Here is a 12,120-nt window from a genome sequence, read left to right as displayed (position 1 = left end):
CTGCGTGTTATCCTCTTATCCCCACTGTTCTGGAATAGAGCGCGACCAGCTGGAGGACTGTAAGGAGCCTGATAATGTGATCTATTTTCTGCCCGCCGTCTTAATCTTGTTACTCAAATGGTTGTGAAGAGAGTCATGAATTTAAATTTTGCCCCCCACGCATTAACCCCTCTGTGTCCATATCCCTCTTTTCCTCTCTCTCTCTCTCTCCCAGCTGCCTATAAGCGAACAACCCCACCCCACCCACACGTCTCCTTCCCTTCTCTCTCTATCCACCCCATCCCTCGCTCTCTGTTACCCAATCCCACGAGAGACCACAGATGTCCGGTTCATCCTCCTCTCCCAGGAGCGCCTTCTCCTCCCCATTTCTCTCTGTCTCTCTCGCTCTCTCTCTTTTTCGCTCTCTCTGTCTCTCTCTGTCTCTGCGAAAAGCTATGGGAGGAATGAGGGAGGGATAGACAAGGACGGAGGGAGAAAAAAGCAGGGCGAAAGTGGCAATGAAATAAATGACTTGCATCTTGGCAGCAGCGCGATTAAAACGTAAGTCCCGATTTATCCAGCCACCCATGAAGCTGATTAGCAGTCTGTGATCAGGAGGAACAGCTTTGCTTGTTAAACTTTTCACCTCTGCGAGCTCGCCAGGGTTTTTCCTCCACCCCGCCCCCCAACCACACCAACCCCACCATCCTCCTCCCAGGCCAGATTTGAATGTGAATGTGGCCGTCCGTCCTTTGCAGTTGGGCTTAGTGTTGGGAGGCTGGCCTTCCCCGCATACAGGCGGGTCACGGGTTCAACCACCGGCCGGTTACGTGGAGGGGTGTGCAGGGAGATAACACACATCAAGGACACGGGAGGGGTCTTATCTGTCCTCTCAAAAGCCAGGAGAGGGAGACTGAGAGGGAGACTGAGACTGAGAGGGAGAGAGGGGATATGTCTGCTGAAAGTAGCTGGTTGTTTTAGGAGTAGGGAGGGAGCCAGGCAGGGAGAGAAAGTGTTGGTTGGTACCACTGGGTCCCAGGTGAGAGGAAGGCTGGGAGATCTGGAGGAGGAGTACTGTCTGCGATGTGTCTGTGATATACAGTTTTGGGCCTTGGCGCTGTCACGAACACCACTACTTCCTTTAATAAGACATGCATTATATAGAAGTAGTAAAAGTAACAAAGATGTCATAAATGAGTATCAGAGGCCACTTCTTTTTTTCATGTTCTCTTATTCTCTGAACCTGTCGACTGGGGTTTCTGTTTGTGAGGGAGTTGATTTATATAAACGGATTTCACATTTTGTACAAAACTCACTTTCTTAAGTCCTGGCGTGGTGCAGACACCAATCAGCGATCTGATTGGCTGGGAAAGAGACCGGCTCCTAGACCCTCAGCGCCAAGTCAGCCGAGGTGGGCACTGGTCACCACCGGGACTTAGCCCATAGAGAGACTGTAGCTTATTGTGTAGTTCATTGTGGGCATGGAGAGGCAGTATGCTAGGGGGCATACTGTACATGCTGCACTCAGTCCCTTTGTAACTGAGAGAAGTGTGAGATAAGTACCTGGGAGAGAGTCACTGTAGACTGATCCACTGTTTAAGAGAAGTCAGCTGGTAGTATCTGGGCCAGTTAGTATCATCTGAAGCAGAAAACTTCTTCCACCCCCTCTGACCTCATCCTAACTTGAAACTCCTGTGGTGTATTCACTAGGAACCAAACGGAACAAAACGGGCAGGGACGAGACCTACCAGAATTTTTTCCAATAGAAACTCTAGTTTTCCTTGCGAAACTCAACTGTTTGCGACAGTTTGGACTAATGATTACACCCCTTTCCTGTGTGTGTTTCAGATGCAGATTGAAGGGAAGGAGGCATATGATGACAACATCCACTACCCTCTCCTCATCACCCTGACCCGAGGAGCCAGCCCCACCCATCTCCATCTCCTCTGAGACCCGGCTCACCATCCTCCCCTCGCTGCCCAGCCTCTTGCCAATCAGACACCCAGGGTTAGGGTTAGCCCGTCTAGCTTCCTGGCAGTCCTGCACACCAGTACTAATGCCACTGTGTCCCTGGCTCACATAGGGGTCGCGGTTGATGAGATACAAGCTTGGGGATGAATTGTTTGATTTGTTTCCAGTTTATATTTCTTGTATTAACTCCACTCACACTGTGGTGAGTTCACTATTACTATTACATAACATTACAGAATAGTTTTTTCTTGACTTTTGGAAGTTTTGTGGCAACGCTTTGAAGAGTGTGTGTTGTGATGACGACATGTTGTGTGTGGCTGAATCGGTCTCTGATCACTTGCGACCTTGTTACTGTGCAATACAACAATGTGCGATGTGCAAAACCGAATGGTGGAGATTTCAGGTTTCCCTCGCAGCCTCAATGAACTGAAGCATACATATAGAATCACTAGATAATGTTCTGATGCGCTAACCAAGTAGTATGCCAACAACGTTTATGTATATGGTCATACCGGACAGTATCTTTCACTAAAAGTCTATGATGAACTTTTCATTTATTAATCAACAGGGTTCAGGTCACTTCGATCCATGCCCAATACCCATCCGAACAAGTGTTTCTGAACGCACATCAAACTGAAAATGTTCTTCTGATTTGTCATCTATGCTCTGCAGAAGTATCTTAAACCAAAGGTTACATGGCAGGGTTCCACAGAGTTGAATGGCGATATGTGGTTCACTGTGAAAAGTGCTTCTCAGCCAATACCTCTCTGGGGTTGAGTTTCCCAAAAGCTTCGTAGGACCCAGATCTTTAGTCCATTGCCTACAAAGCTTCCAATTGCCTCCAATGTATTTTCCGAGATCTTAATGCTGCGAAGCTTTTAAGAAACTCACACCTGGTCTCTTGCTCAATGCGCTCAGCTATATAAGCCAAGACCTTCTACACTGTCTCCAGCTGAAACTGTGTTACTGTGAGATTAACGTGAACAAAATGATTCCACAAACTCACTGCTATATTTGACGTTTGTCCATAAAACGCAAACATCAAGTATTATTTATACCCACCACTCAGCATTATGGTCTTCAGCTGGCTCTGGTCTACAGTTTGCTCTGACGCTGTGCTCTTTTACATCCACCAACCCGTACTCTAACCACAATTGTATTAGACATGGATTGATTGATTGTTTTATTAGAGTCTCAGGTGGTTTTAATAACTGTCCATTAAAAACATCTTGCTATATATTACAGTCCTCTGTGGCTACTTTTATAACTAATGTTCTGTTCTGTTTTAATAATAATACCCTCTGAAAATAACATTATGTCATAGTTGTTGTGATATAAAAGTTTTAACCCTTTTTGGACCCCAGGAAGAGTTCATGGGGATCCCAATAAATACAAAATATGGTAAGAACATGTCAAAGTTGTATTATTTTATCAAATGTGGTTGATTTGATTTCAACACATTTCACCTTGATCTCCTATTATGGGCCTATATAATTCCCTCCTTTCAGATGCTTGGATCAGTTGAAATGATACTCAACTCATACAATAACATTCTCTGCAGATCGTCGTCATCCTTCTTGGTTTTCTCAGACAGTGGTCCCTGCTCTCTAAGCCGCTCCCAGACAGGGTGCTGTTTTCAGTGCAGGCCACAGCCCTTCTCCAGACTACTCCTCCACAAAAATAATAGAGAGAGGGAGGGCAGCATAGAACAGCTAATCCTGAGGGCTGTGCTAGTCAGGCCGGTGCTGGGCTGCAGGGGTAGGGGGAATACAGGGGAGGGGCAAGCGAGCCCCCCTCGATCTCTCTTTTGATATTTTAAACAGGCCTGTTCTCTCCTCCCCACGCTCTGCCAGAGAGATTGAGAGAGGGAACGAGGGAACGAGAGAGAGAGAGGAGCAGAGAGAGAGAGAGACTGGGAGAGCGACTGGGAGAGCTCCCTGCTCAACACAAGGGCCCCATTAACTTGACCACTTGCCCTTTGCACACAAAGCCTGGGACGGCCCCCTGCCCCTCCCACCCAATTATGTGTGATTAGGCTCAGTGTGCTATGTCAAGATGCAGGAGGGTGGGAGAGAGAGCTCTGTTAAGGACATAGAGATAGGCATCTGTTTAGGCCTGTCAAATTAAAGTTTATTGGTCGCGTACACAGATTTGCAGGTGCAGTGAAATGCTTGTGTTTCTAGCTCCAACAGTGCAGTAATACCTAGCAATACGAAACAATACACACATAATCCCCCCAAAAATTATAGATAAATTAAGATATATCAGAACAAGCAATGTCAGAGTCCGCAATATATCATTGGAGGCTCCTCAGAGAAGGAATGGGGTGACCATCCTCCTCAGTGACTTTCAGAAGAAAAATAAATAGTGAAACACTAAAAAAGTTTACCTTTTTAGATGAAACTATATTAAATATATTCACATCACCAAATAATTGATCAAAATGAAGTTCTACAGTAGCCTCAACAGCACTCTGTAGGGTAGCACCATGGTGTAGCCGAAGGACAGCTAGTTTCCGTCCTCCTCTGGGTATGTTGGCTTTAATACAAAACCTAGGAGGCTCATGGTTCTCACCCCCTTCCTTAGACTTACACAGTAATTATGACAACTTCCAGAGGATGTCCTCCAACCTATTAAAGCTCTTGCAGCTAAACTGACATGTTGTCCACCCAGTCAAGGGATCAGAGAATGAATCTAGTAGTGAACGCATAAGCTACAGCTAGCTTGCACTGAAGTGCATACAATGTGGTGAGTAGTTGACACAAAGAAAGAGAAAGACAGTAGTTCAAATCACATTGTATTTGTCACATGCGCTGAATACAACAGGTGTAGACCTTACAGTGAAGTGCTTACTTACAAGCCCTTAACAAACAATGCCGTTTTAAGAAAATACAAAACAAAAAAAGTAAGAGATAAGAATAAAAAATAATGGAAGAGCAGCAGTAAATAACAATAGCGGGGCTATATACAGGGGGTACCGGTACAGAGTCAATGTGCGGGGGCACTGGTGTCGAGGTAATTGAGGTAATATGTACATGTAGGTAGAGTTATTAAAGTGACTATGCATAGATAATAACAGAGTAGTAGAAGAGGGTGGGGGGCAATGCAAATAGTCTGGGTAGCCATTTGATTAGCTGTTCAGGAGTCTTATGGCTTGGGAGTAGAAGCTGTTTAGAAGCCTCTTGGACCTAGACTTGGCGCTCCGGTACAGCTTGCCATGCGGTAGCAGAGAAAACAGTCTATGACTAGGGTGGCTGGAGTCTTTGACAATTTGTAGGGCCTTCCTCTGACACCGCCTGGTATAGAGGTCCTGGATGGCAGGAAGCTTGTCCCCGGTGATGTACTGGGCCATACACACTACCCTCTGTAGTGCCTTGCGGTCGAAGGCCGAGCAGTTGCCATACCAGGCAGTGATACAACCAGTCAGGATGCTCTCGATGGTGCAGCTGTAAAACCTTTTGAGGATCTGAGGACCCATGTCAAATATTTTCAGTCTCCTGATGGGGAATAGGTTTTGTCGTGCCCTCTTCACGACTGTCTTGGTGTGCTTGGACCATGTTAGTTTGTTGGTGATGTGTACACCAAGGAACTTTAAGCTCTCAACCTGCTCCACTACAGCCTCGTCGATGAGAATGGGGGCGTGCTCAGTCCTCCTTTTCCTACAATCATCTCCTTTGTTTTGATCACGTTGAGGGAGAGGTGAGAATTAAGATGACTTTCAAGTAGTAAGACATGTATAAAAGCAACAGATACCATTAATAAGAAGGGGCTAGAAGCGTCTTATATGGTGAGCTACCGAGTGGCTAGGACAGGCAAGAGATATGGCTGGGACAATGCTTGGGGAAAAGGCCAAAAAAACTGTACAGACAATGCCTTCATCAAACAACACTTTCACGATGCATCAGTGACATGGCAGGAGATGTTTTGAAACAATTACTGCTTCGCATACAAGCCAGTGAATTCTATGCGTTACAACTGGATGAGTCAACAGTCGTGGCGGGCCTGGCACAGCTCCTGGTATATGTCCGTTACGTTTCTGGGGGGTCAATTAAGGAAGACATCCTCTTCTGGAAACCAGGACAACAGGAGAGGATATTTTTAAAGTACTGGACAGCTTTGTGACATCAAATGGACTTTGGTGGTCAAGATGTGTTGGTATCTGTACTGATGGCACAAAAGCCATGACAGGGAGACATAGTGGAATGGTAACGCACGTGCAAGCAGTTGCCCCCGACGCCACTTGGGGACACTGCAGCATCCACCGAGAGGCTTTTGCTGCCAAGTGAATGCCTGACAGCTGTAGTGTCCAAAAAACGTTTTGGAAATTGTTAACTTTGTTAAAGCAAGGCCCCTGAACTCTCGTGTATTTTCTGCACTATGCAATGATATGGGCAGCGACCATGTAACACTTTTACAACATACAGAAGTGCGCTGGTGATCAAGGGGCAAAGTATTGACATGTTTTTTTAAATTCTTTACTGACCATAATTTTCACTTGTCTGACTGCTTGCATGATGACGAGTTTCTCACATGACTGGCCTATCTGGATGCTGTTTTTCCTCACCTGAATGATCTGAATCTAGGGTTACAGGGACTCTACGCAAATATATTCAATGTGCGGGACAAAATTGAGGCTATGATTTAAGAAGTTGGAGCTCGTCTCTGTCTTCATTAACAAGGACCTTCCTCCATGCCCTGCCTCCAGTCCACTTACCGATATCTGAACAAGAGAGCATCATCGAAATGTAATTTAATCAGAAGCCACTGCCAGATTTCTGGATTGCGCTGCGCTCAGAGTATCATGCCTTGGCAAATCGCGCTGTTAAGACACTGATGCCCTTTGCATCCACATACCTATGTGATAGTGGGTTCTTGGCCCTCACTAGCATGAAAACTAAATACAGGCACAGACTGTGTGTGGAAAATGATTTAAGACTGAGACGCTCTACAATACAACCCGGCATTGCAGAGTTTTATACCTTTCAAGCACACCCTTCTCATTAACCTGTGGTGAGTTATTCACAATTTTCAATGAACAAATAAAGTTTTATATGTAAGATGGCTAAATAAAGAGATAGATTATTGATTATTATTATATTATTATTTGTGCCCTGGTACTATAAGAGCTCTTTGTCACTTCCCACGATCCAGGTTGTGACAAAAACTCACACTCATTCTTATGTTTAATAAATGTAATGTATAGTGTGTGTGTGGCAGGCCAGCCCAGCCTCACATTCAATTCGCGCATATATGTACAAAATCTATTTCAGCAGATTTCGTGCGTTTTTGTGCATTTTTGGGGTGGTTCAATTCGTTTGAAAATACACTAATTTCTGTGCTACTTAATTTGTGCGAAAAGACACTAATTTAACCAGTAGGCGACACACAAGCCGTTGCAACAACCATAGACGCGATCGCCTGTATTTTTTTATTTTACGTTATGAATATATAGATATTTTGTCTTTTTTTAACCATATAACCATAAGAGGTTATATATATATATATTGTCTTTTTTTAATCCCTATTAAAACATTGTGGTTTTATGCCTATATGTACTGTTTTCGATTTTTCTGAACAGACTTTTCAGTATAGAATGAATGTAAGCAATGCATGATGGTTAATGGTGTTTTATTCGGCTGTAGTTCCATGTATTTCTTAAAAAATAAACGTGTAAACCATTTTTATTGACCAGAATGTAACTGAAAATACAATGGCAGCCTTGCCATTGTCCATCAATAACAAAACTTTTTTTTTTCGTATAACATTTGGGGAACGTATGCAGTCATTGTAGTCTTACATTTTGTTGGCCAACCAAAATTACCAAAACGTTAACCCGTAATAAGGCTAGGGTGGCTGAGTGTAAATACATGGCTCTGAGTGTAAGCACCTTTTCACTAGAAACGTTCTGTTGTTCAAATTACCGTCAGTGCGAAATAGCTAGAAAGCTTTCGTATTTCCCCTTGGCTGCACCTACGGTTACGATAACGATAAATCAAGTGCAATACCTGCGTCGACCTGTGTCGAGCAGCAAAACACCGGAAAGCTTCTAGCCTACTGGAAAGTTACAAGAACAAGAATAGTTACCTCATCCGGTCATGTGACACTCTGGATGCCCCCTAAAAGCAATTTCCACCGTTTTGAAAAATGACGCCTGGTAACCCCAAAAAAATACCAGGTGCACGAAAAGTTTGGACTTAGAATATTTTTTGAAAACCTCCATAAATCACTCAGGCCATTGACTCGAGAAGAAAAAACATAAAATATTTTCCAGAAGAAAAAACAGAATATTTTTTGAAAACCTCCATAAATCACTCAGGCCAGCACCCATTGATTTGGGGCGGTAGTATAGCGCTCCCAGAGCGGGTATGGAAGTCTGGATCCCCCCTAAAAGCATTTAAGGCTCTGTGTGTCTTTAAGCACCATACTTTTTCACTCCATCCTTCTGTGTGTGTGTGTGTGTGTGTGTGTGTGTGTGTGTGTGTGTGTGTGTGTGTGTGTGTGTGTGTGTGTGTGTGTGTGTGTGTGTGTGTGTGTGTGAGAGAGAGAGAGAGAGAGCTTTTCTTTGACATCTGTTTAGAGAAATTACTGATTTACAGTTCATGAGGGTTGACCGATTCACACATTTAAAGTTTTGGAAAGATCTGACTTTTTTAAACCTTCGAAACAGCACCTATGACCCCATTTTAAGGCACTTCCGGTTGGCACAGGAAGCTATAAGTAAATACATATCCTGATCGGCGTATGCTTTTACAGAATCCTGAGTTTTAAGTCTATACGTTAAGAACTGACTGATTTACACAGGGTTGAATGCACTATATATCACAAACTGCTGGTTGGGTATGGCAAAACACTTTTAGGGTGATTTTATCACTTCCGGTTGCTCCAGGAAGCTTAGAATCAACACAGGTAGACCTCATAGTGGCTTGATGGATTGTCATTGAAGACAGGTTCATAAGACATTCATAACCCACATAGGCTTCAGGTTGAATTTAGGGGTGCAGGCAATGTGTTCCTATGGGGTGAGATGTCATTGTAAACTGTTTGATGTAAACACCTTCTTTTAACTGTTAAGGGTTAATGCCACACGGTCAAGGTTAGGCTTGCACAGAGACCTTAGGAACGTTCCTGAGGTCAAATTGTGCTTCTAAACCTTAACAGTGCTCTCTCTGTCTCCCAAAAGCAAAAGACTTGAAATGTAGGTCAAGGGTCATCTTCTTGTCACTGTCGCTGCGCTCAGACCGAGCAAGCTACGGTCAAGCGGGGCATCTCGTTGAACTCGGCACGGCCTGGAGACTATGGTGATGTCATTTTTAGTGGTGATTTCAGAATGCTATTTTGGTGGTTTTTCACTGTTGAAACATAGCAACCGGAAGTGATAAAATCACCCTAAAAGTGTTGAAACACATGTGCCTTTTGCACACATTGTATATAGATTCTCTTTTTTTCTACCATGTTATTGACTTGTTTATTGTTTACTCCATGTGTAACTCTGTGTTGTTGTCTGTTCACACTGCTATGCTTTATCTTGGCCAGGTCGCAGTTGCAAATGAGAACTTGTTCTCAACTAGCCTACCTGGTTAAATAAAGGTGAAATAAAAAAAATAAAAAAAAGAATATTGCAAATGCACAAAAGTCAACTAGCAAGTCAGTGTCCATCAGCCAATTAGATATTTTCAGACACCAAACTGATACCATCTGACTCCAAACTCACTTTTTCCAACTCGTTTAGAAGCCAACTATCACATATTTCAGAGCAGGCCCACAATTCACAGCGCCTTCCATTTAAACCATAATAAAACAAATAATACGTAGTTGTGTTCTAGCTGCGGGTCCAGTTCTCACATTATGTTTAGCCCTATGTGAGGCGACCTCGAATCCCAAGTTTCGGCTCGATAGGTCATTCGGTGCCCGAGAAAAACCTTAATTGGTGCTGAAATTCCACTTTTTTCCATGCCTTGCTACGGGGCCCTTGAATGAGCTATCGGACAGAAATGTCGGGGTCCGTCTCTATGGGCCGAGCCGGTTTCAATGCACCTAGTCTTGCAACTCTGGGACTTTTCTAAATGTCACCATTTTTGTAATGCTCAAAATGAATTGAAGTCAATGCAAATGCACGAGGCTTTTTATCGGTCCGAGAACCTTCTAGAGCCACATAACTCACCGTGCTTAATCGACCTGAGCTCTAGAACAGGTTTGTAAAGTTTCAGAACTCTAGGTCTGACGGTTCTTTAAAAGTTCGAACAAAAGTAACTATTGCAGGCACTGTCTGCCTCTAAGCCCCTCAGTGTGTCACTCCATCCTTTCTGTGTGGGTGTGTAAATTCTTCCTTGAAATCTGATGGGATGAATGACTGATTTACAGTTCATGAGGGTTGCCTATTCACATATATTAAGTTTTGGAAAGATTTGACTTTTTTAACCCTTCGAAACAGCCCTTTTGACACCAATTATGGCACTTCCGGTTGGCACAGGAAGCTGAAAGTAAACACATATCCTCATTGGAGTGGGCTTTTACAGAATCCTGAGTTTTAAGTCTATACGTTAAGAACTCACTGATTTACATAGGGTTGAATGCACTATTTCTCTCAAACTGCAGGTTGGTATGGCAAACACTTTTAGGGGGATTTAACCACTTCCGGTTGCTCCAGGAAGCTTAGAATCGACACAGGTAGACCTCATAGTGGCCTGATGGATTGTCATCGAAGACAGGTTCATAAGGCATTATTAACCCACATAGGCTTCAGGTTGAATTTAGGGGAGCAGGCAATGTATTCCTATGGGGAGACATGTCATTGTAAACTGTTTGATGTAAACACCTTCTTTTAACTGTTAAGGGTTAATGCCACACGGTCAATGTTAGGCTTGCACAGATCGGGAGGTCCTTAGGAACGTTCCTGAGGTCAAATTGTGCTTCTAACCTTAACGGTTCTCTCTCTGTCTCCCAAAAGCAAAAAAATATGAAATTGAGGTCAAAGGGTAATTTGGGTCCTTCTTCTTGTCCCTGTCGCTGCACTCAGACCGAGCGAGCTACGGTCAAGCGGGGCATCTCGTTGAACTCGGCACGGCCTGGAGATAATGGCAATGCCATTGCAGGCTTTGTGTGTCTTTAAGCACCGTACTTTTTCACTCCATCCTTTTATCCCCTTTTCTTCGTGGTATCCAATCGCTAGTAATTACTATCTTGTCTCATCGCTACAACTCCCGTATGGGCTCAGGAGAGACGAAGGTCGAAAGCCACGCGTCCTCCGAAGCACAACCCAACCAAGCCGCACTGCTTCTTAACACAGCGCGCCTCCAACCCGGAAGCCAGCCGCACCAATGTGTCGGAGGAAACACCGTGCACCTGGCCCCCTTGGCTAGCGCGCACTGCCCCCGGCCCGCCACAGGAGTCGCTGGAGCGAGATGAGACAAGGATATCCCTACCGGCCAAACCCTCCCTAACCCGGACGATGCTAGGCCAATTGTGCGTCGCCCCACGGACTATTGGCCTAGCCTCCCGGTCGCGGCCGGCTGCGGCAGAGCCTGGGCGCGAACCCAGAGACTCTGGTGGCGCAGCTAGCACTGCATTTTATTTCATAAAATCACAGAATTCTGGCAGAGCTTTGAGACCCACTTAAAAAATGTTCGTCTGAACACACTGCAACTGGATCTGTAACTTTTTTTTTTAACTCCTTTTTGTGAACATTTGTCAATGTACGATTTCTCTTAAATTACGATAGATAAATGGCTGGTTCTTTTTTTCCTGACACCGTATGCTTATGTACTTTGACGTGAAGCGGTCAAATTAGCACCCTACTTTGCGTTTTTGACCTTTAATCCCAGAAAAATGGCCATAACTCAAAAAGCGTTGAGGCCTCGACCCCATCTTGTTCGGGGCCAACTGTCCATTACATCTTCGAAATATTTTCCGTTTAGGAGAAAAGGCCACATGCATTTGCAATGTGCTTGTGCATTTGCAATATTATTTATTTTCCCTCTGGTGGGAATTTCCGAGACTGCAGAAAAATGACCAAAATGTATTATTTTTATAAAACGGAAACCGAACGTCCGAGAGATTTCGTTTGATGACTTCCTGAAAGATCTCTCCCCCGCGCACGGCCCTACGCCGTCCGCGAATTTTAGAAACGTTGCAGGACGTTTAGTAAGGGACCGTACATTTGCAAAGTGGCGT

General features: G+C 44.3%; 1 protein-coding gene across 2 annotated transcripts in view; it reads left to right on the top strand.

The window, feature by feature from the left end:
* camkmt (calmodulin-lysine N-methyltransferase) overlaps positions 1-3,355 on the top strand; it is a 204,881-nt gene extending 201,526 nt beyond the window's left edge. The window contains exon 11 of one of the 2 annotated variants that reach the window (XM_071409403.1): positions 1,828-3,355. In XM_071409403.1, coding sequence (XP_071265504.1) covers positions 1,828-1,929 — 102 coding nt within the window. In that variant the 3' untranslated portion in view covers positions 1,930-3,355. The remainder of the gene's footprint in view (positions 1-1,827) is intronic. The other variant, XM_071409404.1, reaches the window with a different exon arrangement.
* The last annotated feature ends 8,765 nt before the right edge of the window (positions 3,356-12,120 follow it).

This window comes from Salvelinus alpinus, chromosome 7 (assembly GCF_045679555.1).
Source record: "Salvelinus alpinus chromosome 7, SLU_Salpinus.1, whole genome shotgun sequence".
NCBI classification, from domain to species: domain Eukaryota; kingdom Metazoa; phylum Chordata; class Actinopteri; order Salmoniformes; family Salmonidae; genus Salvelinus; species Salvelinus alpinus.
This window is presented reverse-complemented; position numbering and strand designations above follow the sequence as displayed.